This window comes from Petaurus breviceps, unplaced genomic scaffold, assembly GCF_028583685.1.
Source record: "Petaurus breviceps papuanus isolate PSGF00001 unplaced genomic scaffold, PetGlider_PUasm1.0 138, whole genome shotgun sequence".
NCBI lineage: Eukaryota > Metazoa > Chordata > Mammalia > Diprotodontia > Petauridae > Petaurus > Petaurus breviceps.
The window spans coordinates 10,556,797-10,582,864 of NW_027185694.1; the positions used below are offsets into that span (position 1 = coordinate 10,556,797).

Consider the following 26,068-nt stretch of genomic DNA (forward strand, 5'->3'; position numbering starts at 1 on the left):
AGTTGTGTTTTTTCTGCTTTTTTCTGCTTCAATAGTTGTGACCTGCCTGGGTACAGTTAGCTCTTACTGCCAATACTCTGAGGTACTGATATCTGGAAATGTTTTTGGGTATTCATTCAACTAATGTGTACCCCTGACACACCATTGTACAGTATTGATTTGTAGAGAGGGTTTTATTTTAAGAACATGGCAGGGCTGACTGCAAACTGGAGTGCATTTTATAAATAAATTATATTTTAAAGGATATAAAGAAGTGAAAGAAAAAGACTGGGTCGATGAAAATGTTGATGAGAGGCTTAAAGGCTCACTTTACCAGGCTTCTTTAAAGAAACAAAATTTCCCGATAAAGATAGGGACCATCATTCACTCAGCAAAAATAACTTCCAGGTTAAGTGATCATCAGTATGGATGATCTATTGCCATAGAGCCCAGCCCCTCTATTACTGAGTGTGGTTTCAGGAATGTGCTGTAGCTGAAAAATTCATAAGCTGGTGATGAGCTTGGCTAGACTGATCCTCAGACGGTAGACACATCATGTCTCCTGTCCCTTGTTAGAAACCTTTCCAGTTTGTGTGGAGACATCAGAGTTTGTGTTCCACTGGTTCCAGACTTTGACTCTGAGAAGCCAGGGTCACCTTCATGCTGTGATGAGACATTGGACTTGGATTTTAGTGAGGAAAAATAAAGCAAATATCTGCAATATACATATGGATAGGTTGCTTGGTGTTTTCAGACACATACTAGCTATGAGATCCTGGGCAAATCCTTGAGCCATTCTGTGCTTTAAGAAGCCCCATAATAGGGCAGCCAGGTGGTTTAGTCAGTAAGAGCACCGGCCCCAGTGTTGGGATGACCTGGGGATCGAATCCGGGCTCAGACACTTAGCACCCACCCAGAAACACCTGGCCATGTAACCTTGAGCAAGTTACTTAACCCCAATTGCTTTAAAAAAAAAAAAGCCACATAAGACTATGAATTCCAGAGAAGAGACTGACCTGTGTTGGTGGAGAAAGTTTCTCACTGAGACCTCCCTACATCAATGCAATCACAGGTCGGGTCACTATCCCTGTCCTTGTGTGTGTGTGTATGTGTGTGTGTTATGTGTGTTTGTGTGTGCACGTGCATGTGCGTGTGTATTTAGGAAATAGGTGATGAGTAAAAGTGGGTTGTTCATGTAGAGTGAGAGCAGGGGATAACAGATGGGAAGCCTAAGGGCTAAACTTGTAACCCCAAATGTAAAATGACCTAGGGTAGGGATTTTTAGACTTTTTGTGTCATGGTTCTCTTTGGCAAATGAATGAAGCCAAGGTACCCCTTTGCAGAATTGTCTTTTTAAATGTGTAAAATAAAATACTGAAGACTGTGAGGAAATAAAATATATTGAAATATAGCTTTCAAAATATATATTAAAAAATTGAAGGACCCTCCTGAAATCTATCCACAGACTCCTAAGGGGTCCACTGATACCCTTTCCCCTGCAAACCAAATTAAGAACCTCTGACTTAGGAGAAGACATCTTGAACACTGAATTGCTCAATGGGACAACACAGGCAAAATATACATAATGATGAAATAGCATCTATTTGATACCTAATTTGTGTTTTTGTTGCTGTTGATATCGGTACATTGCAAGTAATCTATTTGGGAAATAGGACAGTAATGTAGTTTCCCATGATCTTTCAACCTTCAAATCATAGATAGTTTGCAATCTACCTGTCTTTACAGACACCACATTCTAAGTTGTGAGGTTGCAAGATGGGGAGGCACATAATAGCGACCACTTTTGTCCATAAGTTTCTTTGGGTTTTCTGTTGTTTTTTTTTTAAAGTGAAGAAAAGCAGAGGATGAAAATTTGCTATAAAGAAAGTGACTGCTTCTTCTATTAGGGATTTCATTTAAACCCACCCGACTAAAACCCTAAGCAAAGCTGAAAATTTAGAATTAGGGAATACGGTATTTACCATTGCAATAATTACTACTATAAATCCTCCAGGAAAGAATGAACAACTGAATTAGAATAATTTCATCATTTATTATATTTACCCACAAGATAACTACACATTAAAAATATTCACATGGAAAAAATTTTTGGAAGTTAGAAATATTTGTTTACTCATAATCTTCCTGGAAATAAATCAGAGAATATAATTTTGCTATGGTATCATCAATGATCTATATACTTTGTGCCTTCAAATTTGTGTCTTAAGAACAATAGTGGGGTGGCTAGGTGGCACAGTGAATAGAGCCCTTGTCCTGGAGTCAGGAGGACCTGAGTTCAAATCCGGCCTCAGACACTTAACACTTACTAGCCGTGTGACCTTGGGCAAGTTGCTTAACCCCAACTGCCCTCCAAAAAAAGGCAAAAAAAAAAGAACAATAGTGATCTCTAAACTTGTTCATTTCATTTGTCTCCTTTAGTATGGTTTTAGGATACTAACGAATCCCTAAAAACAAATATGTATTTGAGAGGTATTAAGTTTCCACGTTATTTGGGGGGGGGGGAAAGAAATTGAAGTTAATAGTGTTAACATTTTAACATAATATTGTTATACTGTAAAATTTCTCTACAGTAAAAGCATACTGTGTTTTCCTTCTTTTAACAGGTTTAAGTGTTGAACAGACAATGCTGAAGGATCTGAAGGAACTGTCAGATGGAGAAATAAAAGTAGCAATTAGTACTGTGCACATGACTCTTGAGGTAAGGTTGGAAACAAGAAAATATTCAATATGAGTCATTATGTGATGCTGCTTAACCTTTCTTTCCGGAATTCTTTCTCATTGATTTTTTTAAACTCTTAAGTTGTTTGCCACAAATACTTATTTGTGGCATTATTTATGTAGGAATGCAGGTTAACATGGCTCCAACATTCTAATGATCTATGATTTCATTAATATGGGCATCCCTATGTTGCGGGAGGCCAGGTGGTACAATGGATAGAATGCTGAGCCTGGAGTCAGGAAGACTCAATTTAAAAGCCTCTCTCAGAGGCTGGTTAGCTATGTGACAAGGGAGCAAGTCATCTAACCTCCTTCAGCCTCAGTTTCCTCAGCTATAAAATGGGGATAATAATAGCATCTTCTCCCAAGAGTTGTTGTAAGGATCAAATGAGATAACACATTAACGCACTTTTTGAACTTTAAAATTCTATCTATTACTACCACCCCCCACCCCCACCCCTACTCCACCCCACCACCCCCACCCCACCCTCACCCCCACCATCCCACCATTACTACTACTATTACTATTCTCTCCAATGACAATGTTTCCAATCCATTCATACCTGCCCATCCTGTATGACTTTTGTCTTCCTAAATCCACCACAGCAGTTACACCCAAAATTCTGAGTCCTTCCTTACATTCTTTGTTGTGAATACCCATTGTTACGATATTTTAAAATATAAACAATGAAAAAGAACCACTTCAGTTCCTGGGGTATGGGTTACCCTATTATATCTCAACAGAAAGTTAACCAAAAGACAAAAAAAAAAACTGTCTGCTTCTGTCCCACATATTGTATGTGCTACTTGACACTGTGTACTGGAATTGTGTGCTATTTCTTAAAAAAATAATCTCTATACTGGCTTTGGTAAGCTCCAGAGCCTGAGAAAACCTGTCATTTTGGTAATAAATCATGAAGGCTCTACACTAATAATAAGTAAATCTTTCCATTTTTTATTACAGGGGTGACTCATGCTTAATGACATTCTTGTCTTTGTATGGTTCTTTAGTAAATTATCTTTTTTATCTACTTTGGGAGTTTTCAGCAACTTGTATGTTAATCTTAATTAATTTTTCCTAATTAGAACTACATTTTATATAAGTACATTTGAAACTGTCTGGAATTCTGCATAATTTTTTATTCCAACTCTCTAGCTTTGTTTGGGCCTATTTTCCTCAGTAGTTGTTTTCTGCTCTTTTGTCAACATTATTCATATTCAGCAAACATTTTTAAGTACCTCAGATGTAAGACATTAGGCTAGATGCTGGGTCATCAGTGTGAGGAGTACCTGTGAATTTGTCTCTTGGGTTTTTAGAGCTCTATATTCCTGTTACAATCTCTGCTTGGATATCTTATATCTATACCTGGATACATGTAACTTGTTATGCTCATACATGGCAGTTTTAAGGCAAGATAAATGGATTTAGAGTCAGATGACTGGAGTTCAAGGCTCTGGCCCTGTTGTTCATCACTTGTGGCAGATGACTTCTCTGCTCAGTTTCTTGGTGTGTAAAATGAACAAGTTGGATTAATCAACAGTAAATCCCTGATGCAAGAGATAACATATTGTATTTAAAAGATATTTCTTAACTTTTTTGTTTGATTTGGTGAAACCTGTAGACCCTATCTTCAAATAAATCATATTTTTAAATGCATAGAATAAAATACATAAGATTACAAAGGGAACCAATTGTACTGAAATCCTTATCAAAATAATTTTTTAAAATAACAAGTTCATGGGCCCCAGATTAAGAGCCCTTGGTCTAGATGAATTGAAATTCAAATCTGTAATTCAGTGAGTATGTGGATATTCAACCTCCTTTCACCCAGGGTTTCCTAGAGCTTCCTTGAACCAAGTGAGGGCATTGTTAAATTGTCATTGTGAGCCTTTCCACATCATTTTGGGGGGTTTTCTTTGTTGTTTTTGTTTGTTCAGTTGTTTTTAATTATGTTCCGCCCTTTGTAAGCCCATTTGGGGTTTTCTTGATATGGAAGTGGCTTGCCATTGCCTGTTCTAGCTCATTTTATAGATGAAGAAACTGAGACAAACAGGGGTAAATGACTTGCCCAGGATCACATGGCTAGTAAAGTGAGTCTTCCTGACTCCAAGTCTGGTGCGCTTTCGACCTGGTCATCTACCTGTCCTGTTCATATATTTGCTGTTGAGTTGTTTCAGTTGTATCCACCCCGTTTGGGGCTTTCTTGGCAAAGATACTAGAGTGGTTTGTTGTTTCCTTTTCCAGCTCATTTTACATATGAGGAAACTGAGAAAAACAGGGTTAAGTGACTTTGTCCAGGGTCACACAGCTAGCAAGTGTCTGAGACTGGATTGATTGATTCTACCACTACTGCTACTACTACTACTACTACTACTACTACTACTACTACTATTACTACTACTACTACTACTACTACTACTACTACTACTACTACTACTGCATTCCAATCTTTCCCTTTATCTCTTCCTCTATGTTCCTATTCTTGTTTGTTTTAGGCCTTGGGCCTCCTGCATATAATTTATGATGTCCAAGATGGTTTTCCTACCTCCAGGTCTGGCTCTCTATCCACTGTGCCACCTCATGGCCCCATGTTGATATTATTGAAAACATAAGCTATTAAAGTTTAAAACTTCATTAAGACTTTTGGGACACCTAGCTTATATCCACAGGTCAATAAACCATATGTCATTCTATGCCCTTTGTAAAACTTGTTTCTCATTTCACAGATCATTCACTCTACAAGGGTGTTTCCCCCAGGGCCTGGCATAGTACTTTGCACCTAAATAGTGCTTAATAAATGCTTATGGATTTGAGCTGGAGATGCTAGGTTGGCAATAGTAGAAAGACACTGACTTTTAATACTAACCTTGTTGGTAGAGTGACTTCACTATCTCTGGAGAGCTGAGGATTGATAATTACTCCAGCTGATCTTCAAAGTGGGTAGTGCCAGCAAATATGTCCTAAACATTTTGTGGGGTGTGGTAGAGAGAGAAAATCATGACATTAACCTCTAGGGCTCAAAGAGATACAGACACGGGTCAGCAGGAACAGGGCTTGTACGATGTGCCTTAGGGATCCCTAGCCTTCGTGCTTTCTCAATGTCACACCAGTTCATGACATCTTACTAAGGTTTAAGTGCCTTTTGTGAAACTCATTCCTAAATTCATATAGAATGGCTTAGGGAACTGTCATTTGTAGCAAAATTTTTGTCTTTATTTAATAAAGACTCAATATCATTTAATTACTCTAGCCACAGTGCACCTTCATTTACATTATGCAGTGTATATCAATGGTGCTGCATCAAGGTATGCTCAATTGCAGATGGTTAGCATCCTGAACAAGTGATGCAATGATAACCGTAGCATGACAATAATTTACATGTTGGTCTATTAATTAATCAGTTGGTTAACTACATGTCTGGCAATGCAATCTGATTTCTTGAAAGTGGAGGACCAATGGATAAATCAAACATTCATGTCATTTTAAACTATTGCCAGCTGTGTAGAAGATATTCACTGCCTCCTAGTACAGATGTTTAAGGGGGAATGACTAGATCTGGAGATCTGGTTTTATCTCTAGGCAATGTAGTAATTGAGCAGGGGGAGGGGAAGAGGAGAGGTTCCTGGTTATTTCTTTCAAAACCCTTTTGGATGTCTGTTTCAGGATTTCCTTTTTTGTTTCTGTTTCCAAGTTCCGTTTTTCTACACTCCTTGAGAGCAGGAGTGTAGAATTCTTTGTATTCAAACCCCTAGCATCCTGCACAGTGTTCTTTCTGCACATTTGATTGACAAAATGTTGAATCTTTTGGGGTTCTATATGGATATTATGATTAATTCTTTGGTACAATACATAGTAAGTGCTTTAAAATGCTTGTTGATTGATCTCATTAGCATTGTTTCTTAACTCTCTGGAGATCTCATGATCTCTCTATTTCCTTTAAATCATGACCAACCTTGCTTTTTTTCTGTTGAATTTCTACCTTGTAGGCAGATTCCATTGCTACATTTCCTTCCTCTCCACTCCCCACTCCACCCCCAGTTCCCTCTCTTATTTTGAAGAAGGTCCCAGAGGATACACACTTCATTATTTTTACTTTGCCACCATGCCCCTCATTCCTGAGGGAGTATATCTCTTCCTCCCACCCTCTTTTAGCTCCCTTTTTTTGTGTTGTCTACCTTCAGTAGGAGGTAAGTTCTTTGAGTTCAGAGACCTTCGTTTTGCTTATATTTGGATCGCTGACTCTTAGCACAGTGCTTGGCATTTAATAAGCATTTAACAAAAGCTTGTTGACTTGACTTGATTTTTGACAAGCTCGCTGATAATTTTTACACAACTATTCATTTCCAAGGGATAAGCATAAAAGAGAAAGGAAGTTAAGCTTAAGTCAACTGTAGCATAAAATCATAGAATGTCATAACTGGAAAGAACCCTAGAGATCTTTTCATTGAATCTCACTTTATAGATAAGAAATTTAAAGCTCAGAGTGATCAAGTGAATCGCTCAAGGTTACATAGCTTGCAAGTGGCAGAATCTTCTATCTTAGCCATTTACTACCTCTAATAAAAGGTTTAGGGAGGAGGTTGAAAGCATTGAGAAAAATAGTCATTTCCAAATTTTCCATTAACTCCCTTTTTCTTGATATCCATTTTTAACCTAAATAGGGTATGGTGGTAAAGGATCATCCCTCCCAGGATTTGTCCCCTAAGGCATGACCCTGAGTCTGGAATACTTCTATCAATGGACCTGTACTAGAAGGATAGGATCCGATTGGACAAAGCTGTAGAACAGAGATAGATGAAAGTATGGTAGGCTAATTAAAAAAAAAGGTACCTCATTCAATCTAGAAATATGAAGACCGAGGAGAAAATCTGGTGGAAGCCTATACAATCATGGAAGACTATGATGAGAAGAAACATTTGTTTTCCCATCAAATTATGAACCATTAGACCTGTGAAATACTGCTTGAAGTTTAAAATCATTAATTTAAAATAATTAAGGGGAAATAATAGGATCTTCTCAGATGTCTTTGGTTTTTGCACCAGCCTTTTCTGGTAATCACTTCCTCATGTTTCTTCCCATCCACAGTGAGTCTTTTTTATGACAGGGAAAAGTTAGACAAAACTAATCAATGCACTGAATGTTTTTCAACAGTTTATGCAACATTCTGTAGCCATAGTTCCCTGCCTCTCTAACTAAAGACCCCCTTACTTTATTTCCACTAATTGATCTTCCTTTTAAAAACTATTGCCTCTCAACATTGCTAAACATAATTTTAGCAAAGTGGAAGGCGATTTGGGTTAATTATGGAGATTACCTTTTGGGATTATGCTTCTGTATGACAACCATTTTCCCTCTAAATGAGTAGAGGTTGAACTTTGGTTAACTACGGTTATCAAACTTTGTTGTCCTATTAATATCACATCAAATCTTTCCCCCTCACCATGACCTGTGTTCTGATCAAGGAGGGTATTTCGGTGAATCTATTTAGAGACTTTTGTGTAGTGAATGAGTCACCAAATGGGATCAAGAGAGATGGATTGTCCAGTGGCAGAGCTCAGAAGGACGAACATAATTAAGATTAAGTTGATTTGTCCTTCTTATTATGGTCCTTGAAAGCAGACACCAATATTCCTATAGGAAGCACATGTCCTCACTTTCCATTCCACAGGAATGACAACACCAAGGTGCGAACTGGTTCTGAATGCACAAGTTTTGCTTTCTCTCTAGAGTCTTCTTATCAGAAACACTTGTTTAGAGTGCTAATGATGTCTTTTGCTTAGCTTGGGTCTAACCATTCTGAAAGCATTATTCTTTCTGTTAATAATATGCTTGTGGCAAGGGTTTTACTGGACACGTGCCAGCTAGAGCTCTGTTCTTCCTTAATGTTTCCTCACTGGTGCAACAGCTCTTTACCATGAGGGATGTAAATGCTTTCTCTGAAAGATATAGTTAATGGTGAGATTTTAGCAGTAGGACCTGTAATAAATTAGTATCGATCATTATTTCTGTTCTTTCTATCAGTTATGAACCTTACACGGAGGGTTCACAGAAAGTCAGTAATACAAAAAAGCAATGAGTATTATTATGGTGTATTTTAACTTATATGCAGGAGGCCCAAGGCCTAAAACAAAACAAACAAGAGCAGGGACATAGAGGAAGATACAAAGGGAAAGAGTGGGGGAAGGGAGGCAGGGTATAGAACAAAGGGAATAACTCAGTCTCAGTCACTGATTGCTAGACTATTGGGTAGGATGGTCAACAGGAAGAATAAGTGAGTCAGTAGAGATCCTTTGGAGAGTCCATCCTTAGACCAGGTACTTGCAGCATTTCCAAATTCATCACTTCTCTTACTTAGTGCCTGACATATACAGTTTTTACACTAGAATGCAGTTGAAGGTCATGGATTTTATATGGAGGGAGTGGGGTCTCACTCAGGTGAATCTCGTTGCAGTCCCATCTCCAATGTCATGCCCATGGGATTCAGGGTGTTAGGCAATTCATTGATCTTCCCATGACTCCCCAGACCCAAACCCCCTTTCCTGTCCATGATTGCCCTGTATGTTCTGTTGCCCCCATTAGAATGCAAGCCTCTTGAGGCCAAGGGCTATCTCACTTTTGTGTTTCCCAGCACATAGCATAGTGCCTGGCATATAAGAAATATTAATATTTTCATTTTATTAATAAATTAATAGATTTTATTAATATAATTAATATTAACATTATATAAAATAAATTAATTTAATAAATTAAATTGAAATAAATCCTTAATAAATTTTTTTTTCACTCATTCATTCAATTAAATAGGGAGTGCATCCATAGTGGGGGTTGGGAGTGGGGTTAAAAGCTTCTGAAAATGGCAGAGCATGGATGTTAAGAAAAAGGGCATACTTAATGTCCAGAGCAGAGATAGACTTCCTCAAAAGGGCATTATAAGTCTCAGAGAAGCCTATAAATTCAATGTTTCTTAAACTATCACAGCTGTTTATGGTCACAAGCTTAGTCTTTCCTCTTCCCGTTTCTTATTTAACTATTGTCATCATAATATATTCTTGATTCCCTTTTCCTCACCATTCATTTCATTCCCTTCCCCACTTTCCTCTTTACCGTTTGTCCTTAGTCTGTCATGCAATATTTCTCACTGTACTTCATGCTCCATGGACACATACTACACAAAATATACTACATGATTTTTCTAGCTCTCAAAACTTACCTCTGAAATATGTTTTTATTCTGTTCTTGATACTGCTTTTCAATTTGGGCCCAGCTAAGGCCACATCCCAGCCTCAGGTGTTCCCATTAACAAGTGGCCCAAGTTTCAAGATGAGATGAAGGTTTATGTCTACATGTTGAGCGTGGATAATAGTATTTAGCTGTTTCTATGGTGGCAGAGTAGGAAAACTGGCCAGTACAGAGATGAGGTCCCAGATGAAGGCTCAGTCCTGTCTTTGGACATGAAAATCTTAAAGTTGATGGAATGGAACCCTATGTGTATAGAGTCCAGCTAGATGATGACTTCTTACTGATGGTACTATCCTGTCTGATATCAATCTGGAATTGGTTGTATTCTACATCTCATGATGGCAGAGCAATTACAGTTATTGACTGTGCCCTAATGGATGAAATCTTGGACCCCTTGCCTCATACATTAAAGACATTTGTATTCTATGGGATTAAATGCCATGCAGTTTAGGATAATCTACAATTTAGGGATTGTCTTGTCTTTCAATAAGGCAGTCGTTGTGTGCTGCTGAATCCTCAGATCTATGGTTTTCAGCATAGGGAATGATGCATTTTTGGATGCAAACACATCCATAAAACATAATAGATGTGCAGATGCCACTGTAATTAAGTGTTACTTTTCTAAGTACTATGGTCTGCTGGGCCCCTGTAGACATGGCAGTCAGTGCTTTAATGGATATAAATGATCTTTGGAAGTTCGCAATCCCTAATCTAGATTTTTCACTTAAAATTATCTTCCATGTGTCTTGTCAGAGCAGTGATCCACTCAGGGCCCTTGTGGACAGCAAATGTTCTCAAGTTACCTGCTAAAATAATAGTAGTTATTATTTTACATGATAGTAAAAGTTCCAAAATGCAATAGTGGCAAAGGGGGTTTTCAATTTCTGGAATGTTCCCTTCTTGTCAGAGAGAAGCTTTCTGTTTTTTTCTTCTGAAGAGAGTTGTTCAGTGCTGCATCTGAACAGCAATTAATATTCAGAAGAAATCTGAAAAAAAGTGATTGAGAAATATTTTTCCCACCTGATTCCTTGCCTTTAAAAAAAAGAAATTCAGATACTGACTTCCCCCCAGAACAATTTAAATCCTACCCATCATTCAAAGCCAAGTACAGGACTTACCTTCACCAGGAAGGCTGCTCTACTACTCAAATTCTCATTTATTTCCCTTTCATTTGAATTCCCATAGTAATTATAGCTTGAATTATTCAAATTAAGGCCTAATTATATATTGGTATATATTCTTTCCAGTTGTTTCATGTATGTTAAACTTATTTCCCCAACCAGATTGTAAGTTCCTTGAGGGCACGAATCTAGCAATATACACTTCTTCAGAGCTGAGAGCACATAGCAGGACTCAGCAAACACTTGCTGATTGATAGATGATATTGTATAAGCAGAGTCTGTGTCAGACTAGTTTATAATTTTCCCCTTTTAACTCTGATTTATATTTTATTTTTCCTCTCTTCATTCCTCCCTCTCTCCTTTTTTCCTTTTCCTTCTTTCCTTCCTTCCTTCCTTCCTTCCTTCCTTCCTTCCTTCCTTCCTTCCTTCCTTCCTTCCTTCCTTCCTTCCTTCCTTCCTTCCTTCCTTCCTTTCTTCCTTCCTTTTCCCTTCTTCCCTCCCTCCCTCCCTCCTTTCTTAATAAATTACAAAGAAGTGGGGCAGCTAGGTAGCATAGTGAATAGAGCACCAGCCCTGGAATCAGGAGGACCTGAGTTCAAATCCAGCCTCAGACATTTGACACATTTACTAGCTGTGTGACTTTGGGCAAGTCACTTAACCCCAACTACCTTCCAAAAAGCAAAAAAAAAATAAATTAGAAAGAAAAACTAACTTATCAGGTGATATTTGAACAAGGTATTAAGTAAATGCCACATTTTTGGTCATTATAATATTTTAGTCACTTTCTCCCTGGAGGACTATTTCTGCCTGAAAAGTGAGATTAGGTAGATGAGTAATAGTATACCTATTTATGGATGAACAAGGTGCTCACCAGGCTGGTAGAACAAAGACTACAATTTCACAGGATAAGAAGGCATTGATGGGGTTGCCATCTGCACCAGCGAGGAAATACCCACATTAAGGAGGTCATAGATCTTCTGAATTATTGATGTATGGTTAGTGATGTTTTTGTTGGCCTTGACTGGGCCTATGATTTTATCAGTGTAGGTGAACTTTGGGTGAGAAGTCATTTCTTTTTTTTTTTAAAGCAATCAGGGTTAAGTAACTTGCTCAAGGTTACATGGCCAATTTTTTCTGGGTGTGGTGCTAAGTATCAGAGCCCAGATTTGATCCCAGGTCATCCCGACGCTGGGGCCAGTGCTCTTACTCACTGTGCTACCTGGCCGCCCCCGAGAAGCCATTTCTAACAATGCAGATCTGCACCTGCTCTCCAATTTATAATCTTAGAAATTTGCTTGTGGTATGAAGAAGTTAAGTGACTTTTCTAGGGTCACACAGCCAGTGTGTGTCAGAGGCAGGACTTGAACACAGATCTTCTTGGTTCCTAACTCTGAAACTGTCTGCCTACTTTGCTAGGGTGCTTCTGTTTGCAGTTATTGATATTAATTAATAATCTCTTAATACATTACTGCCAATGACACTGTGTTCAAATAAAGAAGTGATGACCACCTGTAAGGGATGTTGTGGAAGAGATTCCAGCCCTGGGAGGGAGGTTAACCCCCTAAAGTTCAGCATGGTGAAGGGTCTGAGGTCAGGCCAGATGAGTATGAGTTGACTTTTTAACCTGCAAAAGAGAAGATTTTGGGGGAATGGTAACATATTGTCTTAAAAAGCACTTGAAAGGGCCCTAACAGCTAGATTTACTCTTCATGGCTACAAAGGGCAAAACAATGAATGGGCAGAAATTGCAGAGGCAAATTCTGACTTGATGAAAGAAAAAAAGACTTTGATGATTAGAGCTACCCAAGAGTGGAATGGGCTGCTTAATGAGTTCCCCTTCACTACAGGTCCACTTATGAGAGAGACATGGATGGCCATGTGGTAGAGAATATTGCAGAGGGGCTTCCTGACTGGATGTGGGTTGGCCTTTGAGATCCCTTATAATTCTGAGGCTCTATCTTTTCTGGGTGCTATTTTTATGGCTTCATTTGCCTAAAATTTTCACCATTTCTCTTTAGCAACAGAAATTATCAGAACTAGGAAGTTTGGGTTTCATAATTTCAATGACAACATGGTCTTTCCAGGAAGTTTTGAGTTGGTAGACAAAAACTGTACATTCTGCTGTTTGATTTCCTGTTGATTCCCTGGGGATCAAGCAGGAAGTTACTTGAGGTTTTTTCCACATGCCTTGTTATGTATTATATTAGCAGATGCTTCAAGTAATATGAGTAGGAAATTAAGAAGGAAGAGTATAGGATTTCCTAACAGATTAGCAAACGATGACTTTAAATAACAATAATGAGTCAAAGGCACAAGACCTGATAATGACAGGTGACATATGGACTCAGACTGAGATTTGGGGAGGAAAGAAAATGGAGCAGACAAGTCCTCAAAAGAAACCTAGCCAGAGAGAGACAGCATCTCTTGTCAAAAGTTCCCATGCAACTTGGGCTGTGCAGGGCCATTACTATCTATTCTTTAGGCATTATGCCATGAGCCATTCTCACTCTCATTGTACCTGCTGAGTAGAATAGAACAGAGACCTATGACAAATTGAGTCTATTGCTGGCTGTTGCTGTTGACTCCCTACCACTCTTCCCTTTCCCGATATATTTTTTTCTTAACCAGACTTGTGATTCCATTGGCATGGGGAGCTCCTGGTGAGGAAACGCCCTCTGCTGGCACAGATCTGTAACTGTTCTACAACTTGGAGTCCTGGGGCATGGGGTTTACTGAGTTGACCAGGAATGCTCAGTTAGTGTGTGTGTCAGAAACTATCCTTGAACATAGTTTTTCTGGTGCTAGGTCTATGGTTCTTCCTATCATATTAGAGGTTGCTCCAAATATTCTACTTCTATGAGTTCCCTCTTAACCATATTTAAGCTTTTGTGTGACAAAAGGCCCTCTCTTGAGCTGAGAAATGCCTGGGATTTCCTTCTCTTGAAATCCTGTCTTTTTCATTTAGAACTGGAGTCAGAGGCAAATTGTCAAAAATCATGACTGTTCTAGGCTTCTGGCATGCACTCAACCTAGGTTGTACCCATGACTATGCTGTTTGGTAGTTTAGACATGGATTCAAGACATGTTTGGTATAATTACCAGCACTGCTGATTTGCTACTGTATATTGCATGTAGTACTACCAAGGGGGAAAAAAACCCTCAAAAATGTTTTATTCTCACCTTTGAGGAATCATAATAAAAAGAATTTAGCCCCAACCTTGCTGGTTCAAAACGTCAGAGAAGCCAAAAATGGAAAATTGCCCTGGCCTCATTAGGTGGTAACTGAACCTCTTGTAGCTAGTATATAATACTAGGAAAGGAGAATACTCATTTTGGTCCCAAGCAAATTTTAATTACTTTGACTAGAAGGTTTCTCTAAGTCAGGACTCAAGTAATTTCTTAAGCCTAGAGCATGCCAGAATGTGTTGTGATATCCCAAGGAAGCATGTGTTTTTTGTTCTTAACTAGACTATCTGATAATTCCAAAAGATCTCAATGAGATACTTTTAAATGTCATTTATAGCTCTTTGATTGGAGACAGAACAAAAAACAGTGAACTAGATATCAGAAGAAGCAGTGTGATATGACAGAGAATCAGACTTAAGTCAGGAAAACATGGGTTCAAATTTTCCCTCAGATACTTACTGACAATGACCCTGTACAAAGCACATTAACCTCTTTGAGCCTCAGTTTGCTCATCAGTTAAATGAGGATAATGACATCTATTTCACTAGGTTGTTGTAAGGCTCAAATAAAATAATGTATGTAAAGTACTTTGCAAATCTTGAAGTTTGCATTTAAAGTATAAATAATATATGTATTGGGCTTTTTATGGACAATTGATTGGACAAGGGGGGCATAAATGACAACGATCCACAGATTTTAGGAGTCAAAGGTTGTGTCGTGGATACAATGCTGGCTTTGGAATCAGGAAAACCTGGTTTCAAGTTCTGCTTTTGACAAATGTTGGCTCTGTGACTCTGGACAAATCATTTGACCTGCCCATGTACCCCAGTCTACTCTCAAAGACTATAATTTTCAACCCATCTGAATAGGTAGAAATTTCGGCATCTGAGAGCTCCTTTTGTGAAAATACAGGTCTGGACTTAAAAACAAAAAAAGTTATCCACTTGTAGGTCTTTTGATATTGGCAGATACCGTGGAGAAATATTTCTCTCTCCTTTCATGTTGAGTGTATGGAACAGGCGGGAGAGCAGATAGCACATAAACCATGGTGCCTGCCCCAGGCACAAACTGACTTTAGAAGAGTTTGATTCCAAAACTCAGATATTCCCACTTGCTACCATATGCAAATGCCACCAAGTGGGAATGAAAGAAAACCCAGAGGCAAGCTTCTCAAGGAACTGAGGCCAGTCCAGTTAGGATAAAGCCAGCAGTGGCTATTTGCCTTGCTGCAGAGAAGAAAATCCTGGGAAGGGCATTACGCTATTTGTAGGAGTCCCATGTGTCTCACACTTGCAAGTTAGAAACCAAGAGACGTGTTGCTTTATAACGTTTTAATTTATGCATTTTGGTGAGTTTTGTCTTGCATGACTCGAGAGTACACACATATATCTTAAACATATGCACTCACACATCCCTTCTCTATCCCTTTGCTAGTCTGCCATCCACATACTTTTTTCCCCAAGGTATGTGTGACATGAATGTGACTACAACATTTGTAGCCCAGGGATGCTCTCGCTGTCTTCTTATAGGGATAAAAATTGGAAGAATTTTTCCTATCCAAAGCTGTACCACTGAGAACTGGGTGTATTTATAAGCTTGCTGCCCCTGATGAAAGAGAACGAAGTCACAAGGCTCCATCCATCCTTGTGAGAGGTAATGACTTGGACTCCCCTGCTTAAATCTAGCCCCTCTCTCCTCTCTGCCCTTCCACAAATATTGGCTCTTGGAAGGCAAAGAGCTAGATTTCCATTCTCTCATTTCAGTCGTCCCACAGGATTACGCGAAAGGGGAAGCTAGCTTATTATGGCAATTCTCTCAAGTTCGGCACTGGCAAGGGAACTCAGCACACGGCTCTTCTCAGAGTACACCGGTGACAATTTGAACTTTCTTTCTAACAGTCTCTCATTCTGTTCTGCATCCTTCCTGTCTGTGAAGGGAAGCCCTCGGGCCAGAATCCTCTGCTAGCATGACTGCTCTAAGCACTCTGTAAATAATTTTTAAAAAGCGTAGTGTAATGTCATTTTGATGGTTTAATTTCTGGAAGGATTGGGCTAATTACTTTTTCAGGGATGTGCGCAGACCGTCTCCGCTGCCTGGCGTTACTTTTAATAGCAGCTGTCACTTACCTTCCCTCTCCTTTGTTTTTCTTTCTGTCCCTATCCTGCTGATTTGGGGACCTGACCCTGGTTTAATTTAGTTTGTCTGCAGCATTCCTGTGAGTCATGTGCAATATTTTAATGGTTAATTACTACATTGTAACAACTTGTCAGAGAGCCCAAGCTGTGAAGTAGTGGGGAGAACTGGTCTCCTTTCTTTGTGACAAAAAAGCTCTCTCTGTGAAAGAGGGGCTGGACGAGAAGGCTTGTTTCGTTCCAGAGGTGCTGGCTCACTCAATAGCTACACCTACCATGGTAGGAGGGCATTATGAAGCACCAGGGAGTGGTTTTCCCAGTCAAATAGATGAAATAATAAATTTGAACCCAATAGCTAGGGTCAATTTAGGGGAAAAATTAAAGAAGGGGATCATGGGACTGCGTGGGTATAATTTTCAGATTAGACTATTCATTTGGGCTAAAAAGCAACCATGTTTGGAGGAAACGACATTACTAGCTCTTTCAGAGAAATTGAGAGATTGATATGTCAGTAGTGCAGACTAGTGGTGGAAAGATTGAAACAAAGAATTGGACGCTCAATGGAGACTATTTGGCTAACATTGCTTTAGTATATTCACTTGAGTACAAATTCATTGCATCCATTCAATTCAGTAAACTTTTATTAAATGCCTGTTGTATGCAGAACATTATAATGGGGTTAAGTATGCAGAGGTTTTAAAAAAATGAGACTGCCTCAAGAAGTTTACATTCTGATAGAAATTCTATGGCATGTGCAGAAATAAACATATACATACATACATACACACACATACATATATATATATATATATATATATGACATAAGGTGTGTGGACAAAGGTGAGATCCAGATAAAGTGGTCTAGGAATATTTTAGTAGAGAGAATTCTTTCCATTGGGAAATTGATGAAACTGGATTTGGTATAATGTCTTCATTCATTTGTAAGTATTGCTTGAGTGTTTATTAGGTATATAGTATTTTTGTTAGACCCTATCTTGTAGAATTTATATGTTTTTAAAAGTTTGTGCTAAGAGGGGAACTTTTTGATTCTTGAAATAAATAGGACTAATTTCATAGTATAGGGAGTTCACAATCTTTCCTCATGTGGACATTTTTCCTTTACGTCATAATAACTTTTGTTCCTATAGTTCCTTACAAATATTACCCCATTTTTTTCCTCCCAAAAACCTTGGGAAGTAGATGCTTTTATTATCCTCATTTTGTAGATAAGCAGACTGAGGCAGACTTGCCCAGGGACTGGATTTGAACTCAGGCCAACCTGACTGCAAAAATCTCAAATGCTATTCACCGTGCCACGTACTGGTGATCATAGATTTACATCTTGAAGTGACCTTACAGAAGGGACCTGATCCAACCTCTTTATTTTATAGGTGAGAAGACCTATAAAATATATATTATATCCACATGATCACAGAGAGTACCAGGATTTAAACCCAGGTCCTTTGACTCCAAATCCAGTGTGTCTTTGCCAACACCTCTTAAATCTTAAAATACCTCCTTCTTGGAGCAGTTAACTACAAGTACATATGAAATCTAAAGCCACACATTCCTCATGACTTCAGCATGAGAGGCTATTATAGCTTTCTCAGTTGGCCACATGCTTAGATTAGGTTCCTTTGTGCCCTTAAACCAGAGGAATTAAAAGCAGATGCTCCACTTCTAGCCAAATAACTGTTAGATAGTGAGGGCTCCGGGTCATTGCACTATTTATTATTATGATGTTTACCAACTCAGAGCAGGCTCTTACTATGCAGCCTCCAGGGAAGGGACAAGCCCAGGACTTCTGAAACAGAGGAAATGGGAAAAGTGCGGAGGACCCAAATGCAGAGAAGCAAACATTCACCTGATATTTCTGTATTTGGTTTGACTACCTTCAAACACTGTGGTTTAGAGGTTAGAAAGGTCAACCTGAGATGTAGAACTGGAAACAGGGTCTTTATTTTATGTTAGAGGCAAGAGGGAACCCTGGACATTGTTAGATGGATGCATAAGGAAAAATACTTTGGTGACTGTATAGAGAGTGAATTGAACTGGAGAAATATTTGAGGAAGAAAACCAGTTAGGAAGCCATTGCAATTGGTTAGGCAAGATGAGGGATTGAACTAAGTTGGTGGCTGCATTAGTAGAGAGGAGTGGATGAAAGCAAGAGATGGTGTGAAGGTAGAATCAGCAAGACTGGGCAACTGATTGGGCGTGTTAGAAGAGGTTGGGGTAGGGGGATGGAGTATAAAGGAGAGAAGGAAGGTAATGAATGTAGTTTTTGACCTATTACACTTGCAATGTCTCTAGGATATGCTGTTTGAAATGTCCATTAGGTAGTCGGTGATGTAGGACTGAATTTCAGGGGAGGCACTATGACTATAGACCCATGAGTCATATGAGTAGATGTGGAACCTGATGAGATCATTGACAAACAAGAGAGTTCTTATGGGTTCTATATACAGAAAAGTTTTCTTAGTAGTAATGTCAAAAAGCAGCATAGCTCAGATACTCAGCACCACACCCAGAAATATCTGGCCGTGTAACCTTGAGCAAGTTACTTAACCCCGATTGCTTAAAAAAAAAAAAAAGCAGCATAGCCTGACTCAGGAGTTAGTGGGATTTCTTATATTTGAAGGTTTTCAAGCCAAGTTGGTATGACCACCTGTTGTTTTTGGGACATCCCCAGTTCTTGGTCAAGGTGCTAGGTGAACTCAGTGGCTGTGAGGTCCCTTCCAACTCTGAGATTCTGTGACAGGATTTCATCGAAGAGCATTGGTATTAGTGTGGAATGGATGCAGTCATAATAATATCAACTAATAAGAGCATTTGAAATGCCTCATGGCTTTTTCTTTGAACTCTGTACAGGGTATCCTCAGTGGCATTGGAGAACAGCTTGGGTGAACACCCTTCTCTGTCATGTGTAAACTTCATTTGACTCTGTAGATACTGAAAATTCTGTCCTTGGCCTGAGCCCTCTTCACTTCTCCCTCTACACTTTCCCTGGATGACCTCATCAGCTCCAATGGGTTTCTCTATCATTTCTGTGAGGATAACTCACAAATCTGATCCCCAAGTATCTTTAAACCTGGGTTACTACAACACTTTTTTTCCTGCATGTATTTGGTCAAATCTGACTTCTCTTCTTAAATTCAGCTTTTTAAATTATATTACTACACAGTATGTTCGATTCTTATATTATATCTTAGAGTAAAAATGAAGTGATTTGACCATTATCCCAACTGAGAGTGTCACTGTAGAAATGCTCCCTCACCAGTTTCATTCATATCTATTTTTCCCTCCTTCCAGATCCATTTGCAATTTTTCTTGGGGTGATATGACTTAGCTATATCTCATTATAAACATCCTCAAATTTATTTTCTCTTCAGCTGCTTTTTCCTGTTAAATGAGGTAGTATTATTCCTATTTTTGCCTCATGTTGTTCTGTATTGTTTTGCAAATGAATTTCTACTCCACACTGCTGTTACTCCATTGTCTCTGAACTTGGCAAGGAGATACATATTTTCCTCTTGAAGCTGTTTCTGAGGTTTCTTTACTTCCCTGTTGTGATGATTGTTTTACATTGTTTGGATTTCTCTAAGAAAAAAGTATTATAGGCACACTATTTTATCTGATATTTATCATTCACTACTGGTAATTTTTCTTTAAGTACATTGGGTTAGAACTGTGATCATCACAGGTGATAACATTTTCTCATCTTAATCCTTTATTCTAATTTGATGCTGATTTTGGCTTGTTCAATAACCAGCTGATGGTCTGACTACCTCTAAACATTTGATTTTGAATTGATTTCCATAGTGGTAAACAGATGTTTCCTTTCTGGTAATAGTCAAGTTACATTTTATTTTCTTGTAGAAAAAAAGATTTTCTTTATTATTATAGTATTTTACTTTCCCCCAATTACATGTAAAGATAATTTTAAACATTCATTAAAATTTTTTTTGAGTTTCAAATTTTCTCCCTTTCCCCCCCATCTAACCCCTCCCTAAGACTTTAAGCAATTTGATATGGATTATATATGTGCAATCATGTAAAACATTTTCATATTGCTCATATTGTGGAAGGAGAAACAGACCAAAAGGAACAAAAAAACAGGAAAAATGTAAAGAAAGTGGAAAATAGTAAAATTTGGTTTGCATCTAGACTCCATCGTTTTTTCTCTGGAGCCAGATAGCATTTTTTCATCATGTGCCCCTTGAGATTGTCTTGGATCATTTTATTACTGAGAACAGCTAAGTCATTCATAGTTGATTATTGTAAAATATTTGTGACTACGATGTTAAATCTAATATCCACTTGAAAATGTACCTTACAAAAGATTATGGTTTCATGCAGAATATTTTTTGTTCTTTATATATGTAAATGTTCATGTTTGTCTATAAGTTAATAAAAAATTATAAAAAGAAAGCTAATAGAGGAGATGGCAATATGACTTACAGACATTGTTTATAATTTATTTACAGACATAAATTATGGTTATTGAGGGAATTTGGGAAAAGTTCCCTAATAATAAATTATTAAAATCACAGGTACAGAATCACATCAGAAATCTTGATTTAAAAAGCAGCTGAGTGGTAGGACACAGGAAATTCTTATAAATTCAGATTGAAATTATTTATCTGGAAAATGAAGACTTTTTATTTCCCAAGTTCCTGTGTTGTTTAGAGAAAATGGAGCATTCTTCCTCATCCCTTCCCCCTTTCAACTTCTCTTGAAGAACAAAAAGGGTGATCACTTGATTAAATATTGACTCCCTGGTAAGTGTCTTTTAAGAAACATTAATTTGCAAACTGTGCATACCCTTTGATCCAGCAATAACACTACCAGGACTGTATTCCGAAGAGATCATAAAAAAAAAAGGATCTACATGTACAAAAATGTTTATAGCAGCTCTTTTTATGATGGTAAAGAATTGGAAATTGAGAGAATGCCCATCAATTGGGGAATGACTGAACAAATTGTGGTTTATGAATGTAATCGATACTATAAGAAATGATGAGGGGCGGCCAGGTGGCTCAGCGAGTAAGAGCACCGGCTCCAGTGTTGGGATGACCTGGAGATCGAATTCCGGGCTCAGGCCCTCAGCACCACACCCAGAAATAACTGGCCATGTAACCTTGAGCAAGTTACTTAACCCCGATTGCTTAAAAAAAAAAAAAAAGAAATGATGGGCCAGGCGGATTTCAGAAAAACCTGGAAAGTCTTAGATGAACTGATGCTGAGTGAATTAAGTAGAACCAGAACACTGTATACAGTAACAGCAACATTGTATGATGATCAACTATGATTCAGACTAAAGATGAATAATGCTATCCACATCCAGAGAAAGAACTATGGAGTTTGAATGGAGATCAAAGTATATTATTTTCTTTCTTTTGTTTGTTTGTTTTTTTTTTTTCTTTCTTGTGGTTTTTCCCTTTGGTTATGATTCTTTTTTTTGCAACATGACTAATATGGAATTAAATTTATATGATTGCACATGTATAACCCTGTATCAGATTGCTTGCTGTCTTGAGGAGTGGGGATAGGAGGGAAGGAGGGAGAAAAAAATTTGGAATTCAAAATCTTACAAAAATGAATGTTGAAAACTATCTTTACATGTAATTGGAAAAAAGAAAATACTATTTGCCAAAAAAAAAAAAAAAACCAAAAGGAATAAGCATGGATTTGGTCTTGAAAATCTATTAAGCCTCACTTTCTCATTTGACAGATAAGGAAACTGGGAATCAGAGAAATGAGAAAAAACTTCTCAAATGAAATAACTTCTCAAAGATCCCATAGCCCGTCAGTAGCAAAGGAGGGTCTAGGGTCAAGGTATCTGGTGCTATGTAATAAATAAATGATTAAATCATGATTAAAACAATATTTAAATTACTCTTATTCATCTTTTCATTTTTTTCATTTATTTTTTTTAGAATAAGTAACTAACTGCTTGTTATGTGCATACACTGCTCTAGGTGCCTTATGGTAATAGCAAAATCCAAGCCCTTGCCTTTGGGGATCTTTTTGTTTTAAATGAACTTCTGGGACAGTAGGTTGTGCTGGCTCTGTAAAATCCAGGTTCCCTTAAAACAGCATGATTTATGTGCAGGGTTTTCCCATGCTGGATTCTCTAATTTAGGAGAGATAGCTGGTGGGAGAGAAGGCTTCAAGAAAAAGAATTTTATTAAATTTATGATTTCACTGGTGTAGGTAAACTCCATATATTAATCTATCTAGAAAGGCAACCATTCTACAATTTATAGCTCATTTGCCTAGAGCATTAAGATTAAGTGATTTTCCTGGTGTCATGCAGATGCATGTGCCAGAGGTAGAATTTGAGTCCAAGTTTTCCTAACTCCAAGGCTAGTTTTTCATCCATTCATCTCACTGGGCTTTGACAAGAGACAAGAGGCTTGAATACATAGGATTAGCCTGTTAACTTGCTACCATCACTATGGTAAGGTATATGAGATTACCCATTACCTCCTCCACATTGCTCCCCTCCTCTAAGGCTGTTTTTTGTAGCTTTGTTTTCCCTTTCAAACCTTGATCATCATTTTTATCACATCTCACTTAAGTAAAAATTCCCTCTGAGGGAAGGGGACAAGGGAAGAATCACTTAGTCTGATTTACCAGGGGTTCTGACACCCTCTTCCCCCATGAGGGCTCTTGCCCCTGTATCCCACAAGGATAACCCTGGTTATGTGAACTTGAAATTAAGTGAGGTTAAGCTATCGTACAAATTTATTAAGAATGTGTGTAGATATCATCATGAATATTAAAATATCAATCAGTATAAGTGGCACACATTATCTCTAATTTTGACGCTTTTGTATAGATTTAGGTTGAAGAATGAAAGGTAATTGACTTTTTATTTTCAAAAGGTTCAAGAATACACTCCATCTAATTTCCAGCCACAGGCACATTTTTCAAAGGCATTTAGAATTCACCAAGTTTCCATTTTGCTATTTAATTAAGGTTCAGTGTGGCTGATTTGAAAGGCTGAACAAAGTTCTGTCACCTGTTTTTTAATTTAAGTGCTACTCTTAATCCTAGCAAACTTCCCACTTTTATAGACATATTTTGAAATGAACCAAGTTGGTCCATAGATTTGTTTTTGTTGCAAAAGAATCAAGCAAACATGTTAACATTTAATTTTCTAGCACCGGAATCGGAAACAAAATTCTCAGCAACTTCCAGTGCTGTTGAGAGATATTTTTCTGATGCCTGTTGTGAGAAGTTAGGGTATGTAAAATAAATGATGTATGGAGCTGTAGGAATGCGACTTTTCCAGACTACCTTATGTCTAAGGAACATTAAACATAGGGTTCTCGTTTAGCAAATAAATAACCATTCATTTCAATGGCTGCATAGTCTGGACTTTTGTGCATATTTTTGCAAAGATAAGGAGAGGCCATTAGGGATTTAATATAAAATAAATCGCCAAGGGGTCTTCTCGTAGTCCTAGTCTTTCTGCCACATGGTGTGTTACTAATGTGCATAAATGGGCTTAAATGAATTTGTTATCTGTATTACATTTGCAGTATGTATATATTTATATATTATTTTTTAATTGTGTTTAAAAATAAAGCATTAAATACATCATTTTGGTGTGTTGAAAACGTACAGTACGTAAATCAATCAGCTTCAATTAAGTATCGAAAATGGCAATGTATGCAATTTGCCTGTGGGTGAATTTACCCCACGGAGTTTAATATATTAATATTTCAGCTTTGAGAACTCTGAGGTATCCTTAGGGTTAATTTGTTACCTTATAAGAACGGGATATTGCAATCCAAGAAAAAGCAATGAAAGGAAGAAAAAAAAAGCATTGATGAACCTCAGAAAGGATCTACTGTTTGGCTTTTTTATTGAGGCCCTAGGTTAGATTTTGAATGTTGTTATAAATAGTGATGGCCTTAGAGCAGCTAAACAAGTCTCTCTGCTTTCTTCTTGTGGTGACGGTCCTTCCATTTTTATAGATACAGAAAGAACCCTGGTAGGAATTTGAATGAGTTATTCATTTGAAATTTCCTAGTAATCATCTTTTTTGGGTTAATTTGATAGTGGTCACTGGGTGGTGTGGTCTGTGTTCACCTTTGTGACTTTTGCCCTGGTCAATGGCATTTTGGTCAAAGTTTAGTAATAATCCAGTGGTCCTTTTGCTGAGCAGTTAAGCATGTAAGGTGAACAAAGCATTATGTTAGACACTGAGGGAGATTATGAAACTCTTTACAAACGTAGGCAGTTATTTAATACCTAGGTCAGTACTACTATCTGTCTTCATCTTTACCCCTCCTTGGGTTCTGCCTCTTCTACCCCTCCTCACTTTGTCCCTTTTGTTACCATCAAAAGTACCATCAAAACAGAAATGCCTCCATTGTTCCACTTACATTAGCTTCTTCTCTAGCTAACCAACCTATATATGTATTATCTCCTTCATTATAAAATAAGCTCCTCAAGGGCACACACTGTCTGCTTTTCATATTTGTATCCATATTGCTTCTTGTTGTTGAGTCCTTTTTCTGTTATGTTTGACTCTTCATGACCCCATTTGGGATTTTCTTGCCAGAGATACTGGACTGGTTTGTCCTTTTCTTCTCCATCTCATTTTACAGATGAAGAAATTGAAGCTGATGGGGGTAAAGTGACTTGCCCAGGATCACGCTGCTAGTAAATGTCTGAGGCCAGATTTGAACTTAGGAAGATGACTCAAAGGAAAATGAGTCTTCTTGACGCCAGGGCTGGCACTCTATGCACTGCACCACCCATCCGTCCATCCCTAGTGCTTACTACATATTAAAATTTTAATAAATATTTTCATTGGTCCAATCAATCATAGGATTATAAGGTTATAAATTTAGAATTAGAAAGAACCTCATAGACCATCTACTCCAATATCCCTATTTTACAGATAAAGAAACTGAGGCCCATAGTTAAGTGACTTGCTGAAGGTGACACCAGCAATGTGTCAGATGTAGCTTCTCCAACTTTGAAGCGGTTCCCATTTCACAGTACCACACATTTATTAAGGGCCAACTGTATGCAAGGTACTGTTTTAGGTGCTGAGGATATGAGAACAGAATTACAAAAAGATCCCACTATCAACAAGGGTATATGTCCTATTGGGTGATACAATATGTACCCAGGCTCAAGATTATAAATCCCAATACAAGATTTTGTCCATGGATTGAGGAAACTTATTGTTCTTTAGGGGGATAATATGTGTATGCAAATATGTTCAGTCATTTCTTGAGGAATCCTTTTCCTTCCAAGTGAGTTCCTGATGATCATTTTTGTCTGATTTTACCGAGATACAGATATTCTCTTCTTTGATAAAATAGAACATAAAAGAAGGGCCTCAGACTGATTAATAGATGAAACATGTGACTAGGCATTGTGAGAGTTCAGGGAAGGAGAAATTTTCATGGCAATATGGAGGTGACACTCAAGCAGGGTCTTATGTCTTCTTTCAGCAGGTAAGAATGAGAATAGGAAGGGCACTCAAGAACATTTTAAGCAGATGCAGGAAGGCAAGTAAATGCAGGCTATGCTTTTGGGACAGTTTGACCGGAGTCCTCAAAAAGTCATCATGTGACATAAATCTTAGAAGACTGGAGTCTGATTAGGAAGAGCTAATTATTTGAAATATTATTTGAGACTGTGGG

The 26,068-nt window shown here is 38.0% G+C and overlaps 1 protein-coding gene across 1 annotated transcript in view; it reads left to right on the plus strand.

The window, feature by feature from the left end:
* PRUNE2 (prune homolog 2 with BCH domain) overlaps nucleotides 1–26,068 on the plus strand; it is a 320,598-nt gene that overhangs the window by 96,867 nt on the left and 197,663 nt on the right. The window contains exon 6 of the mRNA XM_069105659.1: nucleotides 2,604–2,698. Coding sequence (XP_068961760.1) covers nucleotides 2,604–2,698 — 95 coding nt within the window. The remainder of the gene's footprint in view (nucleotides 1–2,603; nucleotides 2,699–26,068) is intronic.